This window comes from Astatotilapia calliptera, chromosome 3 (assembly GCF_964374335.1).
Source record: "Astatotilapia calliptera chromosome 3, fAstCal68.1, whole genome shotgun sequence".
In the NCBI taxonomy this organism is placed as follows: Eukaryota; Metazoa; Chordata; class Actinopteri; order Cichliformes; family Cichlidae; genus Astatotilapia; species Astatotilapia calliptera.
This window is the reverse complement of record NC_137424.1, coordinates 31,279,906-31,298,753: the sequence shown is the minus strand read 5'-3', so window position 1 is coordinate 31,298,753 and position 18,848 is coordinate 31,279,906. Positions and strand designations below refer to the sequence as shown.

General features: G+C 43.4%; 1 protein-coding gene across 3 annotated transcripts in view; it reads right to left on the bottom strand.

Annotated features, from left to right (window-relative positions):
* The window catches only part of nlgn2a (neuroligin 2a), a 242,338-nt gene that overhangs the window by 9,985 nt on the left and 213,505 nt on the right, over window positions 1-18,848 (bottom strand). For all 3 annotated transcript variants that reach the window (XM_026161606.2, XM_026161610.2, XM_080299829.1), the window contains 2 exons: window positions 6,198-6,383; window positions 1,378-1,643 (listed from right to left, as the gene is read on the bottom strand). In XM_026161606.2, the coding sequence (XP_026017391.2) occupies window positions 1,378-1,643; window positions 6,198-6,383 (452 nt within the window). The remainder of the gene's footprint in view (window positions 1-1,377; window positions 1,644-6,197; window positions 6,384-18,848) is intronic.

Genomic DNA, 18,848 nt, shown 5'->3' with positions numbered 1-18,848 from the left:
AGTGTCCACAGAAATCTCTGAATCTCAGCTCAAAGCTCAAATAAACCATTTCTACAACCAGCAAACAAAGCAAAGACACCAAACAGTTAAAAGAGCAGTGACGTCACCACGAATCTGTGGTCAGGTAATATCCATGTTTTGATTGATGATTCTCTGGAGTTAAATGTGAACCGAAGCATATTTTGGGTGTTATATGCTATTAAAGACTTCAATAAAATAATCTCTAATTAATTAGGTGTGGGAAATAAAAAAAATCAAAATTTTCTATGTTTGAGTCACAGTAACTTTTAGTTACAACACTTTCAAGCACTTTTCAAACCTTGAAAAGACAATATTAAACTTCAAGCATTTTCAAGGATTCCAAGACTGACTCTTAAAGCCATGATCTTCATCATATTGCGTGTTCTGCAGGTCACGGCTTCAGGGCCGATCTTTTAAAAGTCTGCAGTGTCGATTAATGCATAGAGCTGCAAAACTCACACTTCTTCCTCTCACACACAATATGTCACTGTAGTGATTTTCACGTTACTGCTTTCTGCACACCTGTTTGATTTTTTTCACCTTACATAAAACACTTCCCCCGTCTCCAAAATGACTTTCACATTAATGACACTGACTGCATCAGCAATCTCTTCAGAATGTAGCATTTATTTAATCAAATAATAAAACTTTTTAAGAATCTCTTTTGTAATTAAAAATCCTGGTCAACCAGCAGTGGTTACTTACACTAATAATACACACAAATCAACTTTTTCAGTTTTTCACTTAGAAGATGGTCCAAAATACCATCTGGATGGATGAATAAAGAAGAAGAAGAATTTTTTATTCTTGTCACATGAAAATATTTCAATCAAACTGAGAAGAGAAACCTGCTCTTTGAAAACCTCGACGACTCTCTGTCAGCTTTGAATTACAGGATCACATCTTGCTGCTTTAAGGTTCTGTTCCAGCTTAACATTTTCCAGGTCTGACTACATTTAGCTTATTTGCTACTGTCTCTTGTTGCTTCCTGTTTCATTTTGGTAGCGATTGTTGGAAGAAAACTGCTCTCCCAGTTAGTTTTACTTGTCCCAGTCAGATCGCTCTTTGTCTTTATAGTTGTGTCTCATCTTTGCGTGTACTTGTGTTTATACTTTTCTTTAATAAAGTCTTATTTGTTTGCTTTTTGGGCTTCTGGCGAACACTCATGGCAACACAAGAGAAACTTCTCAGTGTGTCTAAAGTATAACACCCTGATCATGTACATCACCAACACTGCAGTTATTTTCTCTGCAGTTATTTTGGTTTCACGTCACGGCTGATCCCAGGAGTTCTCACCACTTTGCTTGGATAATAAAACACAACAGAGATGTGCGGCTGCTGTTATCAGACCCTCACCTGCTGCATGAGAATCTCTGGATCATCAGGAACTACGTCTCCGTCCACAACAGGCCCAAAGGCGATGTGATAGCGGGCCGGCTGGATGTCTTGGTCCACCAGCTCTCTGAAGTTCTTGCGCCTCAGGCAGTCAACCAGGTCAGCCGTCTCTGCGTAGGTGCAACCCACCTTCCGGGCCAGGATCTTGGTGTACTTGAGGGGTTGGTAGTTAACGGACCAGCTGGAGATGGCTGTGCCACTCTGCGCTATGGCCCTGTGGAACAGACCTGAAAGAAGACGTGGGAAAGAAAGACATTTTGGTGAGGTTCAGGGCAGAGGGAGGATGCCTGATGTATAAATCACATAACTTTCTTTCTGCTAGAGAACTTGATTAAAAATACAGTTTAACAATTTTTCGTCATCACGTTTCTTACTAGAGAAAAGCTGGTAGACACAGGATGGGACTACAGACCCAGAGCATCACTGACGGAGCATGTTATGGAGCTTTAGCTCCAAAAAGTGGAGGCAGGACTGGGATAAAGCTCATCTGAGATGTCAAAAGATCTATTTTTTCCTTTCTTGAGCTGCTTTTCCCCCCCTCCAAGCTTCTCTTGGATGTATTTTCCCCTCTCTGTCTCCCTCTTTTTCTCTCTCTCTCCTTTAGTTCTGGCTGTCCTGTGCTGTTTAAACCACTCAAGTGGCTCATTAAGGGGGCCGCCTGGCTCTCTCTCGTTTCCTCCCGGGCTCCCTTTTTTCTTTCTCTCCCTTCTCCTGGGCCGAAGATTGGTCAGTTAATTATTAAGCAGAGCTGCAGAGCCTTCTTTCCCTGGGAAATCAATTATAGTAAGAAGTAGCTTGGAAACAGCTATACCTACATATCTGCACCGAGAGAGGCCGAGGAGGGGAGGAGAGACAGACAGAGAGGGTATATTTTATTCGTCTTCAAAATCAGTTTCTTTGTCGCTCCTTTAGTGCCTCTTGCCTTCGCTGCTTGAAACCTTGCTCTACTTGGCTGCTGCTTTTTTCGTATTTTCCATTTCAAAGCATTTTATTCCCTCTTTCTCCTCTTCAGCATAGTCTCCTGTTTCTCATCCTGTCCTTGTCTCACTCCTCTTAACTGTGGATGGATACTGATTACTGTCCTCTGCCTCCCTCTAACCTTCATATCAGTATCACTAACAACCCCCTCCCTACGTCCTGCTATCCGTCCTGTAAGCCTCTGATGTCAGCCCTGATCTGTGACACTGTGTTGTTGACATGATTGGTGTCCATTAAGTGTGAGGATGACAGACTCCTTACCTGGCACCCTGGTGGAGGGGAGAAGGGGGGGGAGGCATGACAGACAGGTGGCGTCTAGTGGACTGATGTAACGCCATTAGATGCTGATGAAGAGGAAGATGACGACGGGGTGATGAGAAAGCGCAGGCATGAGGACAGACAGGTGACAGTGAGGGACGGGGTGAGGCTGGTTGTCAGCAACAAGACAAAAGGGGTAAACAGCGGCATTCCTCGGTTTTTAAGGTTGTGCTTTAGATTTTTTTTTTTAATTTGAGCTCATGTTGGAGCTGGAACGTAATCATTATGGATTAGCATTAATGCTAGAAGCAGAGCAAGTTAGACACTATAATTAGAGACATCTCTGGAGCTCATTCACACAGAGAAAGAAAATGTGAAGAAAAGGTAACATTTTACATTAAAGCACATAAATCTACAACTGACAAGCTGCTTATTAGCATGTTAGCGACAGAATGGCTCCTCATCAGTCACAATGTTTATTAAGCATTAACGTCTAAGTCTGCATATTCTACAACTAGAAGACCATTTAGAGTTTCCTCACTAACCTTCTTATTGCTGTTTAATAACTGCTGAGCAACCTGTTAGCCATGGGCACGATTTGACTTTAGAACAGGGAATATGTTCTGAGTTAGCTGTAGTTTTGTGGTCAGTCACCCACATTTACTACATGTTATTAATCTTGCAGGATGGCACCACCACCCTTTAACCCTCTCAAGGCAGGCGTTGTAAAAGCTAACAACCTGATTACCCCACACACATTTTATGAGTTTTTTTTTACTCAGAAGTACCACTGCAGGTATTCTTTTGTGCATTAGCAACAGAAACTTAATTTGAGCCTGAGAGGGTTAAAGGGCTGTACACATGGAACTAGTGGTGTCATGGAAACCAGCGACCAATGACTTGTAGTCACAGAAGTACTGAGTACTGAGGTAAACATTCCACATCCACCAATGAGAACAAAGAATACCTCTGACTAACACATGACAGGGCTGTGAAACATACAATCTTAAAAAGTTAACTATATAAATAAACATGAAAAATGATATGCTAGCAAACAGACTTTACACATCAATACTTAAAATCATCAGTCATAGCACTCATACTTTAACTGTTATTTACTGTTGTTATGCAGTAATGACAAGGTTTTTAAAGGATAACTGAACTAATGGTCATGGAGCTGTGGAATATTGCCATGAATTGTAAGCTGTTATTACATATTTTCATGATAACTAATAAAGAGACCAGAAGCAACTAATAACAATAATAATAATGGATTGGATTTATATAGCGCTTTTCAAGGCACCCAAAGTGCTTTACAATTCCATTATTCATTCACTCTCACATTCACACACACTAATATGGACTTATAATTAAAATGTGTATTTTTATATAAAGTATTCCCATTAATAAAACTAATAATAATAATGAAAGCACGTAAGTTACAATAACCCATTTAATATTAGTCACTTTGCGGGATGTCGGGCTAGTTATTCACCTCTTTTAACTTATGCTAATCACACCATGACTTAGCAACACAAAGAAAATACAAACTTTTCCCTCCAAAGTGTTAAAGAAGTGAAGTTACCAGGCTTTATAGGTTATATTTGTGTATATGCAATCAGACAGGGGTGCTCAACAGGAAAGTCTGGGGGTGGTCTGGGTTAATGTGAAGGGTTAACAGACATCAGCGGTAATTACAGACATTGTGTTAAACAGATACAGTGACACAGCAGCAGCGCACGGATGCTCATTCAAGCTTTGACAACACATTTGTTTTCAAGGCACATCTACGCCGACAGAATGAGTCAAAATTAGAGACAAGTCAGACGTCTGCTTGGTGCTTCAGACACGCACGCACACACACGCACAGAGCAGTAATTGAAACAGATGCGTGGTTGTGTGAACACACTCTCTAATCTCTCTTGTTCTTCTCACCCACCATTTCTTTCCTGTTTCTGTCCTTTGCAGTTTGTGTGTGCGAGACGGAAAATGAAGAGAGGGGAGACATATTGAGGGAGAGTCCTCGAGCAGCCGAGAGAACAGAGGAGCCACGACTGGAGGAGGACAGCTTCAAGAACAGCATGATCAAAGGCGGCGAGCGCGTGACCGTTTGGCTGCGGATCGTCGGCCACGCTGATCTCAGTTCCGATCAAAGTCGATTGGTCTGTCGGCCTCTGTCTTTTGGCGGTGCAGTGTTAACACTTAGCCCTCGGGGTTTGTTGTTGGTAATGGGGAGCACGAGGTCAGATAGATGTTGGATTTTCAGTGGAGAGAGAGACTTCCTGCTGCAGAGCAGTGAAGCGCGGACAGAGGAGCGCACGCCAAAGGCAGGTAATTCAGGGTAATGCTGGAGCTCCCACGCCATTTATCCTCCAAAGAAATGAATAACATAACGTGGATCAAACCTCCGCTCGCACATTAGCTACACGACTGCTTAAATTGTTCAGTTCAAAGGACAAGCAGTGTTTTCCTTTGGGGATAAAGGTGTCAAGTGAACATCACAGGACTTAACTGTTTCTGGGCTGGAAGCTATCCGCTGTGCTTCTATACGTGACAATCATATTTTACATTAAATAAAACATGGCTCACTAAAGAGAGCTGAACTGACTGACTGAGGACAGAAACTTTAGTCATTCAGACAGAATGTACGCAAAGGACAAAAATATATTAGTCGAGAAATGTATGTTAAAGGAGGCATGGTCCTCCCCGGTCTCTAGCTGAACCACACATCTTTCCGTAGTCTGACATGCTTCACATTGTGTGACGCAGCAGAGCACCACAGATGTGCAGAGGACACAAACTGCATCAGTTTGCTGTAAATGAATAAAACTGCACAGATAAACAACTCTCCATGTTATTCACTAGTCCAGAGCACAACACCTTCATCCTGTATTTCATTTTTTGTTGCGCCTGGCCTGCACACATCTGGCCACTAAGCAGAGTGAAGGTGTGATTTATAGCGACGGATGTTGGTTCATTTAGAGTTTTGTCTCTGTGAAAAGAAATAAACGACGGGAAAAAACTACAAATTTTTAAGCTTATCAGATCCAGCCCAGAGTAAACGAAATACGTGAAACTGATGTTGGTTTTTGAGAGTTTTTTCTTCTTATGGCTCTGTGTGATGTCAGAGACAGCAAAAATCCTTGATGCAGTCATCTCAGGCACACAGCTATGAGCCAAGAAGCTCCGCCCTCCTGCTGTTCACACCTTCTGTTTATAATAAGACGACAATCAGAAGAAAGTTGGTTTAAAGAAAGGGGGATAAGAGCTGAAATGGCTGTTTCAGTCTGAGGATGAACAGAGGAGCTGCACTCTGGTCCTCTATAAGACATCTCTGATCCATGTAAAGCATCTCCGCCAAAGTCTAAGAATGAAATACAGAGCTGGAAATAAGCTAACCTGGCCCTCTGATCATTGATTTAACAGGGTGGATCCAAGCTGGTAGCTGGTAGTTAATGTTGGTTTAAATAAGAAAAAGCAGCAAAGGTGGTGAAAAGATATTAAAAAAAATATGTGGTGTACGAGGAATAAAACATGACATTTACCCTCAGAGTGATGCGAGAGGATGAGGAGGTTGACACAAGAGGCCCCAGCTCCAGAGCCGAAGATGGTGATCCTCTCCGGGTCTCCGCCAAAGTGGCCTATGTTCTCGTTGAGCCAACGCAGAGCCTGAATCTGGTCCAGCAGGCCATAGTTCCCCTTAGCAGACTGATCTCCGGTGCTCAGGAAGCCTTATGTGTGGGACACAAAGATGGAGGGAGGAGAAAGGTGAAGGAGTGTTTTCAGAAGAGGAGGGGGGAGGATGGAGGGGGATGAAGAGAGAACAAGACAAGATGTTATTGGGAAGTGTAGCTTTAATATTTAGCATCTGTCAGGAAAGTGATTCCCACTTTGGCCTGTAGCTCCACTTCTGGGAGGGAACTGCAAGATTGTAGAGAACGAGAGCGCTCGAGTGTGCAGCACCATCAGTCATCAACAAGGAGTCACAGCCGGTGCACAGAGACAACAAAGGGAGTGGCACAAGCAAGTGCTTTTTCAGCCCCTCTCTTAATGACGTTTTCTCTCTCTAATGTCATTGAGCAGCAACTTCTGAACAGACCTACTCAGAGTACGACAGCCGTGTGTCTGAGGAACGTAGGAGGCCCTGACCTGAATCGTACAAATAACCAGATCAAATATCATCTCACATGATACGAAATAGAAAGAAGACCAAACAGAAACATTTACCTTCACAGGCAGAAGATTGTAGGACAGAAAAAAAAAGCGACACAGGTGCCACAGAAAAATGCATGAATATTCAAGTTCAATTAAAGTACCCCAGCAACTCAAAACACATGCTGTGTGTATCCCATCACACCCATGAAGACTCTGAAATGAGCAAATGTCTCAAAGGGAGCGATCTGAATTAACTGAGAATGTGGTCTGATTGGAAAAGCCAAAGCTTCACAGTTCCTTACATGCATCCTCTCATGAGCTGTGCAGGGGCCTAATTTGCATACATAATGTGAACTATACATACCCCGAACACCTCCACTCTATGCATGCAGCACTGTTAGTGCATTAATTATTCATTCGGCGCTTTGTCTGATATAATTGAGTTTAATTTCTTCATTGTACCTCATAATGACACAGAATGCTGTTTTCAAATCAAATTCCCCCCGCGGAACGATAAAGCAGCCGACGCTTCCCGAAGTTTCCCCGTAAGACGACCGTCCCGTTTATCAGAGCAGCCGAATAATACCTCGCCCTTTATGACGTTCGCCGACATTTGCCTCTCACGATTACTGGTAAGTATCTTCGATTGTTCCACCAAAGACCTAAATCTTTCCTATTTGAGTACCCATTAACCGGCAGCCCCTGAGATCCTAACGGGACTTCTAATTAAAGCTTTATTAAAGACAGGTGCACTGGAAAGGTCATCAATTAAGCTGCTACAGTGGAAGCTGAACACTTGTATGCTGGTAGCTGCTCTGATCAGCTCTAACACAAACATACAGTACGTTATCTGCTATGGGTGTCTCAGTAGTGTTATCAAGATAAACGGGAATTTGGGAGCCAGCACACCAACATAAACATTTCTTAATTTATTACACATTTAATCTGCTCAGCGCTGGTTACACTGTGAAACAGCTAGGCCCGACTGTATTTATGGGGTCTAATCATCTGTCTGTGGAGGAAGAATAAAGGAAGGAAAATCTAAATAAAGACAAATAACTCAAGCCAAATTAAAAACTAAAAATACAACCAAGAACTGCATATATTATGTTATAACTGAACAGGAATTATTAGGTATATAAGTGAGAGGGGGGTAAGGGGGACTTACTAAGGGCTTACACATGAGGATGTGCTGCCACCTTGTGGTAAAAACAAGAAAGACCACCTGCATTTTCTCCAAATATCCATCACATACTACAGAAACACATGCTTGATATTATGGCATGACTATGTAGTGGCTATAACTGAGAAATCACAGAGAAACCTGATAATAATTATTAAACACAAGAACATCCAAAGAATTACAGTAAAAAGAAGACAAGTTATTGGAATTTACTCGCATATTCGTCTAACTACACACCAGCGAACCTGCTGCACCTACACGAACGCATTAAAACTGGATAATCAAACTTCTTTCCATAAACCCTGAAGCCCCCACACTGGCGGAGCTGCTGCTGAGGAGGGAGGGCGTTTACTGCTCCGAGAAAGGCGGTGAGCTCATTACTGTCCACATGAATCCAGCTCATGGAGAGATGAGGAATATGAAGTTTGTTGCAGGGCGAGGGAGGGGAGGGGAGGGGGGTGTTACCTGATCACCTTTTGTGCATGAATATTTCATTTTGATTGCACTGCACCACAAACGAGCTGTCGATGCTGCACAGAGTTTACGGCAGTAACCAAACTAATTACGTCAAGTACATAATGAATCAATATTTTCCTACTTTCTCTTTCATTTTTACAGTTCACCTTTACGATCCATAAAACAAAACAGATCAAAGTGCGTCTCGAGAAGCATCTCATTCCATTACGGCTTTTGTGCTGCTCTTAAAACACCACAAACACTCACAAATAAGCAGCATGTTTGGGTGCGTTAAATAAGCCGAGCACAAACAAGAGGCAAATAAGCTGCCTAATGCCCTACTGTAATCACCATGATATATTAAACATAACCAATTATGCTAATGAGGTCATTAATTTGGCTAATTACTGCAATGCATAGCAATATTTCTGTGTCAGCACAGTTTCTTGGACAAAGAAGAAAAAGAGAAAGCTCTGGCAGCAAAGTCCAAAGGTGGGAAATAATCATTATTGTGCAGCTTCTTGAAGCATCTATTATCACAGTGGCTGTGCCGGTGGAGCAGCAAAACAGAGAAGTGGGCCACACAGAGCCAGCAGACACCCCAGATCCTCGTGTTATCTTTCATAACAGCCGAAGCCGCCGTCTTCTCTGCACCTCCACGCTGCGTCCATCTGACAGAGAGACAGTGCACAACAGCAGGCCACTTCACCCGTCCTCCCCCCATCTACCCCCGTCTGCTCTAATCTGATAAAAGGCTTGAGGAAAAAAAAAAAAGAAATCGAGGAGCTGGTGAAAACGCAGCAATGCAAGATGAAAGGCGCGGCGCCGCATGAATAGCCTTTAAAATGGCTGTGGTAACGAACAGTGGTTGGGGGGGGGGCGATGAGGGAGGGGTAGAGCGAGGCAAAGATGAGAGTAAAGGAAAAGGCGAGGAGGATAGTGGGTGTTCTGTGAGCCCCGGATAGAGGCACAGTGTTTCATCTGCCTCCAAGACACCAGGGGTTGGTTCACATACACACACACGTACACAGAGGGACACTGATCAAAGGCTGACGCCACAGAAAAGACTGCCTCCTTTTCTCTTTATCTCTCTCTCCTCTCCCAAAAACACAGGCCGCACACAACACACACATGTAAGCGCGCAAAGACACAGGGATCAAGCGAGTACGTACTGTAAGCACCCCTCCGAAACGCTCCACAGACTCCAAAGTGTGCACGCACCTCTTCGGGAATTGTGAGCACATGCACGGCAAACTGTGGTGCATCTATCCTGCACAAGTTTGTTGTTTGTGCGCAGCTATTTCTGTCATTATGATCTGTGCGTACAGGTGACAAACAGCACTCCTCACAAACTACATGCCGCACAAAGCCAATGTTAGAGGGTGACACGGGTGCCAGGCAGCAGAGTAATTATTGTTCATCAGGTGTGTGTGTGCGTGTCGCTCAGAGAAATGAACAGATGTGGTGGCTCGAAGCATCTGAATAATGTATAGGACACACAATTTCAATATGTGGCCGCGCACACCCACACACGCGCACCGCTGCCTGCTTCTTTCCGAGGTGATGAAAGCCACCTGTGTGCTGGATAGACTGCACATCCCCAAACTGTTTCTAAGTGCATAATTCCAATTACAGCACCCCATATTTTATGCCACCATCGCCGAAGCTGGAGCGCGCGATCATCCCGCCGCCACGTTAAACGTTTTGCAATTTTTCAAAGGGTCACGCTGAGTGATGCAAGGAGAGGAGGAACGATTTGGAAGCAGGAGAAAAGGGGAAATGAGAGCGATTCCCCTCATTTTCTTCGACAGGCTTAAAAAGGAGCTCTTTTTTTTTTAATCCTCCCACAAACACCACTTTGGCTTAGACACAGCGATTGGCTAAGGGTGATTCGCTCCGCTCTTCTCTCTACTTCCCTTTTGTGCTGGCTCTCTATCTAAAGTTGTTATTGCTATTGCCAGCCTGTGACAACCAAATTATCTGTGAAATTATTCAGATTTTATGCCCTCTTACTGGGCAGGACCCCTGTATATGTGAGTGTGTGTGTGCTGAGATGTGTTTGATGCCAGTCCTTTCCTGAGCAGAACAACACACCAAATGAGAGGGTTACCTGCTTAACATTAGAAGCAGGGAGTTCAATTCGCGGCCTTCCTAACGCTTTATTTTGTATTTATCCTCTCCTTCTTATCGCCCAAATCCTCCTTTTCTGTAACAGTCACGTTTGATTGTTGAGAAAACAAACAGCGGTGTGTTAATGGTGATGTAAAATAAAACAGCGGCCTCTCGTTTTTAAGTTATAAAGCTTTGAATCAATCAAACCCTATTTTGTCACGCTGCCAATCAATGCTACTATATTCAGTAATTACCTCTCTGCCGGAGTCTGCGGTTTCTGGGCTGGAGTCGAAAAACCACTGATGCATGAGGGCTCACAAAAATCACTGTATGCATGGATCGATCGGGCCCAGCATTACACCCGTCTGATACCGTGTAGGTCCATCAACACAGCTCTGATTCAACAGGGCGAAAAACGGGACCTGTGGGGGTCTCCGGTGATGTCGGGCACGAGGGGAAAAGCAACTGATCCTGATGCTTCCCAGCAGAACATCACATCGTTATCATTCATTTTAACTCTTCATCTCTTAACAAAAATCCACGCAGAAGGACACTAGTGGCTGTGAGGTGACCCAAACCCAAACTGAAATTCAGCAACTTGTAGCAATAACGGGTAAAATAACTGCAGCCAAGTGAAGTGGGGAGATTTATATCAACCTATTTTTGAGGTTACCAAAGTAGTGTGTGAAAAACTTTACATGTTAACAGGTTTTAGTTGTCTCAGTTGCTGATTGGTTTATGATCCGGCTTTACTGATAGTTTACTGTCACTGGCATCGGCCTCAGTGTGGAACCTTTTAACACAGATCTGTACTGAGGTACTGCTATCGCTGCTAAACCGCCCCCTGAAATCATTCAGCAAACATGGGGTAACTTTTAACATGGTGCTGAAACAGGAAGTGGAATTTATTTGTTAGCAGAGAGCTAGATTTACTGAGTGGGTCAGATTAGCGTGGCACTGCAGTAACCAAGAAAAAAAGAAAAAAAGCTGATGGGTGATACTAAAAAAACTCCTAAACAAAACACCAATCTGTGAACACAGAAGCAGCAGGTTCATTTCAATAATGATCAACACAAAGAACCGAGAGCAGTACAAATTAGCGAGTTGCAAACGAGCAGACGCGACAAGGTAGAGCTCTATTAACAACAAGCACCGATTGATATTTGTAATCTCACAGCACATAATAAAGAGCAAGAGCAGGTTTTAGTCATGAGGACAGGCAGCGGGAGAAAAATGCACATGTTTGGATGCAGGAATGAAGTTTTCCATCAGAAGCTAATAGGGAGCAGGCAGGGTCGGAGATGGTTCTTCAGTCTGTGTCTGACAGCTGATGGATGTCCAGTAGAGCACAAAATATTACATGCAGTGCAGACATGTGAACATCACACTCATGTGGTCGCAGCGGATGGCCCCGCCCCTCCCTAAGCCTGGTTCTGCTGGAGGCTTCTTCCTGTTTTTCTTTCCCACTGTTGCCAAGAGCTTGCTCATAGGGGATCATCTGATTGTTGGGGTTTCGTAGTGGCTTGAGTTGACTGCTTTGGTAATTTTTTCAATGAAACTGAATTGACTTTCTGTGTGATACTGCAGGAAACTCCTATTAGCCTAACCAACCTTCACTCATATTAACGGCTGTATTCTGACAGACATTTTAATAGAAAATATGTGAAGGACAGTGAGTGAAATGCTGATTTGTGATGCTGAAGAACTGTACACCCTCATTTCACAGCATCTCACCTGTCATTCCAAATAAATGAATTCTCCTAGTGGCAACTGCGCAGCCGTATGAAGGTCAGGTAAGAGGTAAGAACAATAACGTGCACACATGCTGTTACCTCAAATACTCAAAGGTGTCAGCAAATAAACCAGGACATTTTTTTTTCAAGAATCCAACTTTCCGTGTTTCGTATTTGAATCATTAATAGTTGAATATGCATCACCTTTTTTGCACTCTGTCTCTCTCCTCGTGGACGCTCCTGCATTCACTCTTATGTCATTCATTCTTTCATCTGCCGCGTCCCTTGTGGTTCTGACTCTTTTCCTTTCAGGGTTGGGTTTGGAGCTGGAGCTGCTAGCATCTGAAGTCCTGACACTGGTGAGAGAGAAACCAGGCCAGCTCCCAGCAGAGCACGACCATATGCACACAAGCGTTTCTCGTAGCCTTCAATCTGCCCATGCGGGCTTCTGTGTGTGTGTGTTTGTGTATGTGTATGTTAAGCATGAAGGGGTGTGATTGCTCTTGTTTTTGTCACAGGCCAGTCCAAGTGTGTCAGAGGGATACAGACGAACACACACACGTGCACACACACACACACTCGGTCATACTCTGAGGGAGGATGGCAGCAAAGGAGAAGTGGCTGACAGAGACAGAATGAGTCACAAAGGGACAAACACAGTGAGAGGAAGTGAGATGATAGATTGCCAGGTGTGTGTGTGTGTGTCCACAGGGATGAGAGAAAGACCAGTATCTATTTCACTCTTCTTCTTTAACAAGAGTCTTTATAGAGTGGAGGTGTGCGTCTATCGATCAGGTTTTGTTGCCCTGTGAACACTTTTAGAGCCCTGAGGAACAATAGCTCATCCTCCTCATCACACACTCCCATCATGAGCTCTCTCCGTGTTGTGTGTGTGCGCCTCCTTGTCTCCTTTTCTTTGTGTTTCTACATCTCTTCTTCAGCTGAATTCTTTCGCCCCACTCCTGTTTATCTTTCATTCAGCTCCTTCGGGTGTGTCCGTCCCCGGGGTCTTCCAACCAGTCAGAGGGTAATGGCGGGTGAAATAGGGGTGCCGTGGGCCAGATCGGACACGATGTATAGTATAGTCCAAGCTGTGTGCATTGCACTAGCACACAGCTGCAGTAAGTGTTTTTAGTCACCGGCACGGCTGGCACAAGAACACAACACACTGAGTTTCTTTATTCGCTCATTTGCCGACCCGGTCACAGGATGCGACGTTAGAGTCGATTAGTGTGTTCCATCCAGAAAATGCAATAATTGTTGGCTTGAAAAGGATTAAAGCTGTGTAGAAATGTTCCAGGTATTTAAAAGCAGTGAAATTGTGCCTAATGAATCAATGGTTGACCTTAACATGTCTAATTGTTTTCATGCTGAACTTTAAAATCGTTAAAAGGCAGAATAAAGAATTACAAGTGTCAAACTGAAGCAGCAGAGGATGAGATATCCATATGGCGCGTCCACACTGGAAGCCAGTCGCTGGTTCGCACATCACTTTGAAGCTGATGTCATTCCAAATAAATGAATTCTCTGGTTGCCGTGGATGTTCCAGGCTCCAGTTTCCTAGGTGACTCTTTAATGTATCTACTACTAGGTCATGTGTCAATCAGCACCACTCTTCAGTGTCACTTCAGTTGCTCGGCTGGAAGACATTTTTTAAAATCTTGGATCCCGCATGTTTCCGGCTGCCAGCCGTTATCTTATTTGCTTGAAGTTTTGGAATGTCGTTCACTTTCTCTGGTCTCTTCCAGTGCGGATGCAGATTTAGTTTACAGAATTGTAAAGTTCCTCGCCTTCTTCAAGGTCATCATCGTGGGCAGAGATGCAAATTCTTGCAGCATACCTGCTAGTTTTAGCATGCTATGAATCTCATTGTGATGAATTGGGCTGGTTCATCTCTCACCTGCTATCTGCAAAAGTCTGATGTAGTTACACTGCAAGGTGCATGTGAGCAAGTGATTAGATCTAAAAACAGTAAAGACTGAGAGCTGCACAAGGAGACAAAGCTGAAGGGAAAATTCAAATCTGCCACAACTTTTTTATTTTTTGCATAAAGCTTTGGTGTTTTTACCTTCAATAGCTTAAGAACCTGTAATTCTTCCTGAGAGCATCTTTTATTAGCTCTTCGTTGCCTGGTAAATGCCAAAGTGTACCAACTTCATGCCCCCAGTGGGCACAGCAGGCGAAACAGTTAAAACTGTGCAAGCTACATATTAAACCTGACATAACCCCAAAGACATCGCTGGAGATCATTCTCTCCACTTTTAGCAAGTTCCTCCAAACCCTTTCTACAACTATTCCTGCAGACTTGAAGTGTTTAAAACATTTAAGGGCAAATAAAAAAAGGCAACACAAAGTGCCAAAACTCAGCTTCACAGAACTAACGTCTGGGTCCAGCCCGTGGAATAAACCACTTATACAGCGCTCCTGTGTCGAGACGCAGGGAAAAAGGAGCGAGACGAGAAAAGTGGGGAAATGAGGGGAGGAAAAACAAGAGCTAATGAATCCCCGAACTGGTGTCCGCGCCTGCTCCAGCAGCAGCAGCTGTGCGGTGGTTAGATTTACCGAGCAAAACAAACAAACAGCAAAAATAAATGGGTAAACACTCCTTGTGGGTCTGCGGGGGTCTTCGAACGCGTGTCTCTCGGAGTATCCGACTGTACTTATTTGTATGTTTATCTGCATATTTATCTGTGTCTGTTTGTGTGCGTGCGTTTAGCTAATCACAATTTCACAATTTCACCCTCTTAGGCTGCAAGTGGAATGAATGGATGTGAATCTGTGGAGCTAAAAGTAAACCCCTACTATTCCACTACACGCTGGCAAAGTTGTGAAATACTTCAAATGGATCCCATGCTGGGTTTGGCCTACATACTGTAACTCCACTACACTGCACTGCATATAGCCAATGTGCTACAATTTAGCTGAGCTCGGGTGTTGTTTAGCTGCAACCGTTGCCACTTTTTGGAGTCTTGTTAATCAGACCATGTGCCGCGGCGTAGCACAAACGTCCCCTAACTATGTAACAAAAAGCAAAAGAAAAAAGGCGATGACACAGACGGGCTCTGTTCTCGTTAACCAGCCTCCTTTGTGCAGCGTCCATAAATCAATCTGTTATTTACTATTGTGGAAGAAGTTCTTTCTGTGTTATGATGCATCACTAAATTGGGCTGAGAGCGAACAGATAGTCCTACAATTTTCACCTCAATGCATATCAATGAAAAGGGACCGCTCCATATCTGCTCCTTTTGAAAATGTGTTTGAAATCATTATTCAGCTGCTAACCTCCATCTCAACTCAAAGAGCTGGCCTCGCTGGGGGAGTGTCAGTGTTAATATGCTCCTCTGCTGCAACCGCTTAAACCAAACCTCTCCAAGACTCACTCTGAGCTAACCAGTATATCGTACGTCTAATTCTCCCTCCCTCACACACACACCTGTACGCATTTGTTTTTACACGACCATCCCACCCTTTTAAAGCACAACAACTCTGAGATGTCTGATGCTTTCCACTTCCGCGGTGTTGTAATTAAAATATGCAAATGGCATCATAAAATGTGTTTCACTCTAATGACTCAATGGCAGTCGTGCCCGATGCCTTCGGCTCTGAAAGGTTACCGTCAGATAAGACTGCTTCACATCAAAAGTCAGGCTGACACGAGCCCGCGTGTTTGAGAGACAAAGGGAATTCTGGGCTTTATCTCCGGCTCATAAAGAAACTAATCTGACTTCTGCCTCTGAAGTTTGCGGAAGACAGCTTCTCAAATCCCCCTCGTATTGCTCATCCTCGACGCAAACACTTCTGCACGCGCGCACACACAAACACACACAAGCTTTCAATTACTTTGACCTTCTATGTATTTTTGAGTAAACAACTTAGATAAATAATGTTTTGGAAAAATGCTGCACTGCCAGCTCCCACGCAATTTGGTTGTGTGTCTAGTTTCACACACACAGACAATATTTTGACACAGTCATAGGGCTTAAACCCGGGAAAATTTGTGTGACTAACACATGTTTTGCTGTGTGTGTGGGGAGGTCCTCCCCCAGGAAATATGTCAAACACGTAATATTCTGCATTCTTCTTTTTTTATGTACAAATTCATTAATTTACATCAGGAACACATTATTATTTGTTCATATCATAAGAAATATTGTTCACTCGGCTGCTGTAACAATGTGAATTTCCCAACTCTGAGACTAATAAAGGCTACCTCATCTTATTTTATCGATAATGAATATTCAGTGTTGTTATGATTTATGTTACTTTGTTATTTGTTTGTGCAACTGAAATAATGACTTCCTGAATAATGTACTCTATGATGTATGGGGATGCTGGCACGTATAGACTCACTGTTCAGAGCACTGTCTCCAGCTACAGTGTAAATAAAGGTTTTTTTTAAGTAGGCATACTGCAGGGGTGTCCAGCTCCAGGCCTCAAGGGCCGGTGTCCTGCAGGTTTTAGATCTCACCCTGGGTCAACATGCCAAAACTAAAGTATTAGTTCATTAGCTGCCTGTAGCTGCCTCCACCAGTGTGTGAGAGTGAGAGTGAATGAATAGTGGCATTGTAAAGCGCTTTGGGTGCCTTGAAAAGCGCTATATAAATCCAATCCATTATTATTATTATTATTATTATTAGCAGGTCTCTGGAGAACTTCAAGATATGTTGAGGAGGTAATTTAGCCATTTAAATCAGCTGTGTTGGATCAAGGACACATAAAACCTGCAGGACACCGACCCTCGAGGCCTGGAGTTGGATATGAAATTTAGCGTCTATAATTATATACACTGTTGCATGTCAGTAAAAACAAATAAGAATATTTCCCACTGATATATATAATGAAATAAAAAAAAATTCCATATTTCAACATCTTTCAGCAGATCAACAGATCAGAGTTCATTTGATGTTTGGTATTCTTAGAATCATCAACGATTATGAACAACAACTGTGAATCTTTATGCTCTGCTCACATTATTTCCATAAACTCCAGAAGAGAAAACTAACTACACTAATGTAAAATTAGTTATACCCCTTTGGAAACAAAAATGTTACTTTTACAGTTCACTTAAACTTGCTTTGTTAGGTACACTTTAATGCCAGGTTGGACACCATTTTTCCTTCAGCACTGTCGTCATTCTTCACAGCATTAATTCAACAACATGCTGGAAACATTCGTCACAGATTTGAACATTTATTATGTTCAAGAAACCAGTTAGAGATGACCTGAGCTTTGAGACATGGAGTGTTAACCTGCTGGAACTGCGGTCATAAAGGGATGTACATGTTCAGCAACAGCACACAGGTAGGCTGTGGCACTGAAACAAAGTTCAGTTGCTTCTAAGCGGTTCAAAGTGTGCCACACCATTACGCCACCAGCATCCTGAATCGCTCATACGAGGCAGGTTGGGTCCATGCTTTTATCTTGTTTATGCCAAAACCCTACCATCAGAATGTTCCAGCACAAACGGAGGCTAATTAAAACCAAGAAACATTTTTGCAGTCTTCTGTTGTCCACCTTTGGTAAGCCTCTGCAAACTGTAGCATCATTTTCCTAATCATAGCTGAAAGGAGTGGCTACTCCTCCCCTTCCTAGTAGATGCACTTAGGGTATGAATTTGAAAATCCTACACCGCCTCCTTTTCTAAGTATCACATTCACAAACTTGAGTGTCCACGCCGCTCCGCCTGAACACTCGGCAGGTGACGACAATATCCCATCAGCCTTTTACGGCTGAGGAATAAAAAACAAAGAAAAGAAAAACCCAAGAGGTAAAAATACACCAAAACAGTAACAAACAGCTACAGTCCCCAGTGAATACTGAAAGCGTACATGAAAATCCCATCACACTAACAGCAGGATAACAGAGGTAGAGTGCATAAGCACGTACTATCAACCTGAAGTTAAAGGCTACTGGAGAGCTTCCATTATTTCTCGCAATAATAATAATAAACAACAACAAATAAGTTTGCCGAAGGCTTTTGTCAGAGGTGATGTTTTTCTCTCTTCACTGCATCACTTACAGATGGAAAACGCCCCTCCTGCGTGAGAAGCCAGATAACGCTGTTTGTCGACCTCGTGATGTGTGCTTTGTCGTATCGCTCCGAAAGCACACGGGGAAAACCGTGAATGAAATCACTCTCGGGAGGACCACGCTCGTCTCGCTGCATGATCAACTCACAAGACGGGTCTGTGTCGGGAGCACATCTATCACATCTGTAACGCGTGCAGAGGAAGTACCAGAAGATGATTTAGAATGTACAAATGGAACAACATGAGACTGTCAGAGGAAACTCCGTCATTCCTCAGCGTTCGCACTACTGGAATAATCGACTTCATGTATGATGTAGCACACGGCAACCAATTACATCCAGTGTTTTCAATGTTCAGCCTGCGGGCCCCGGCAATGTTTAATGTGACGACAAGGAGAGAGCGCAGAACATTTCATTCATACCCTACAATGATGCAGCAGCACAGAACCAAAGAGAGAGCACTCCTCTTCAGTCTCATAGAAGATTGACGTAGCCACTATGACCTACATCCACTTTGCAGCTTAAAGTC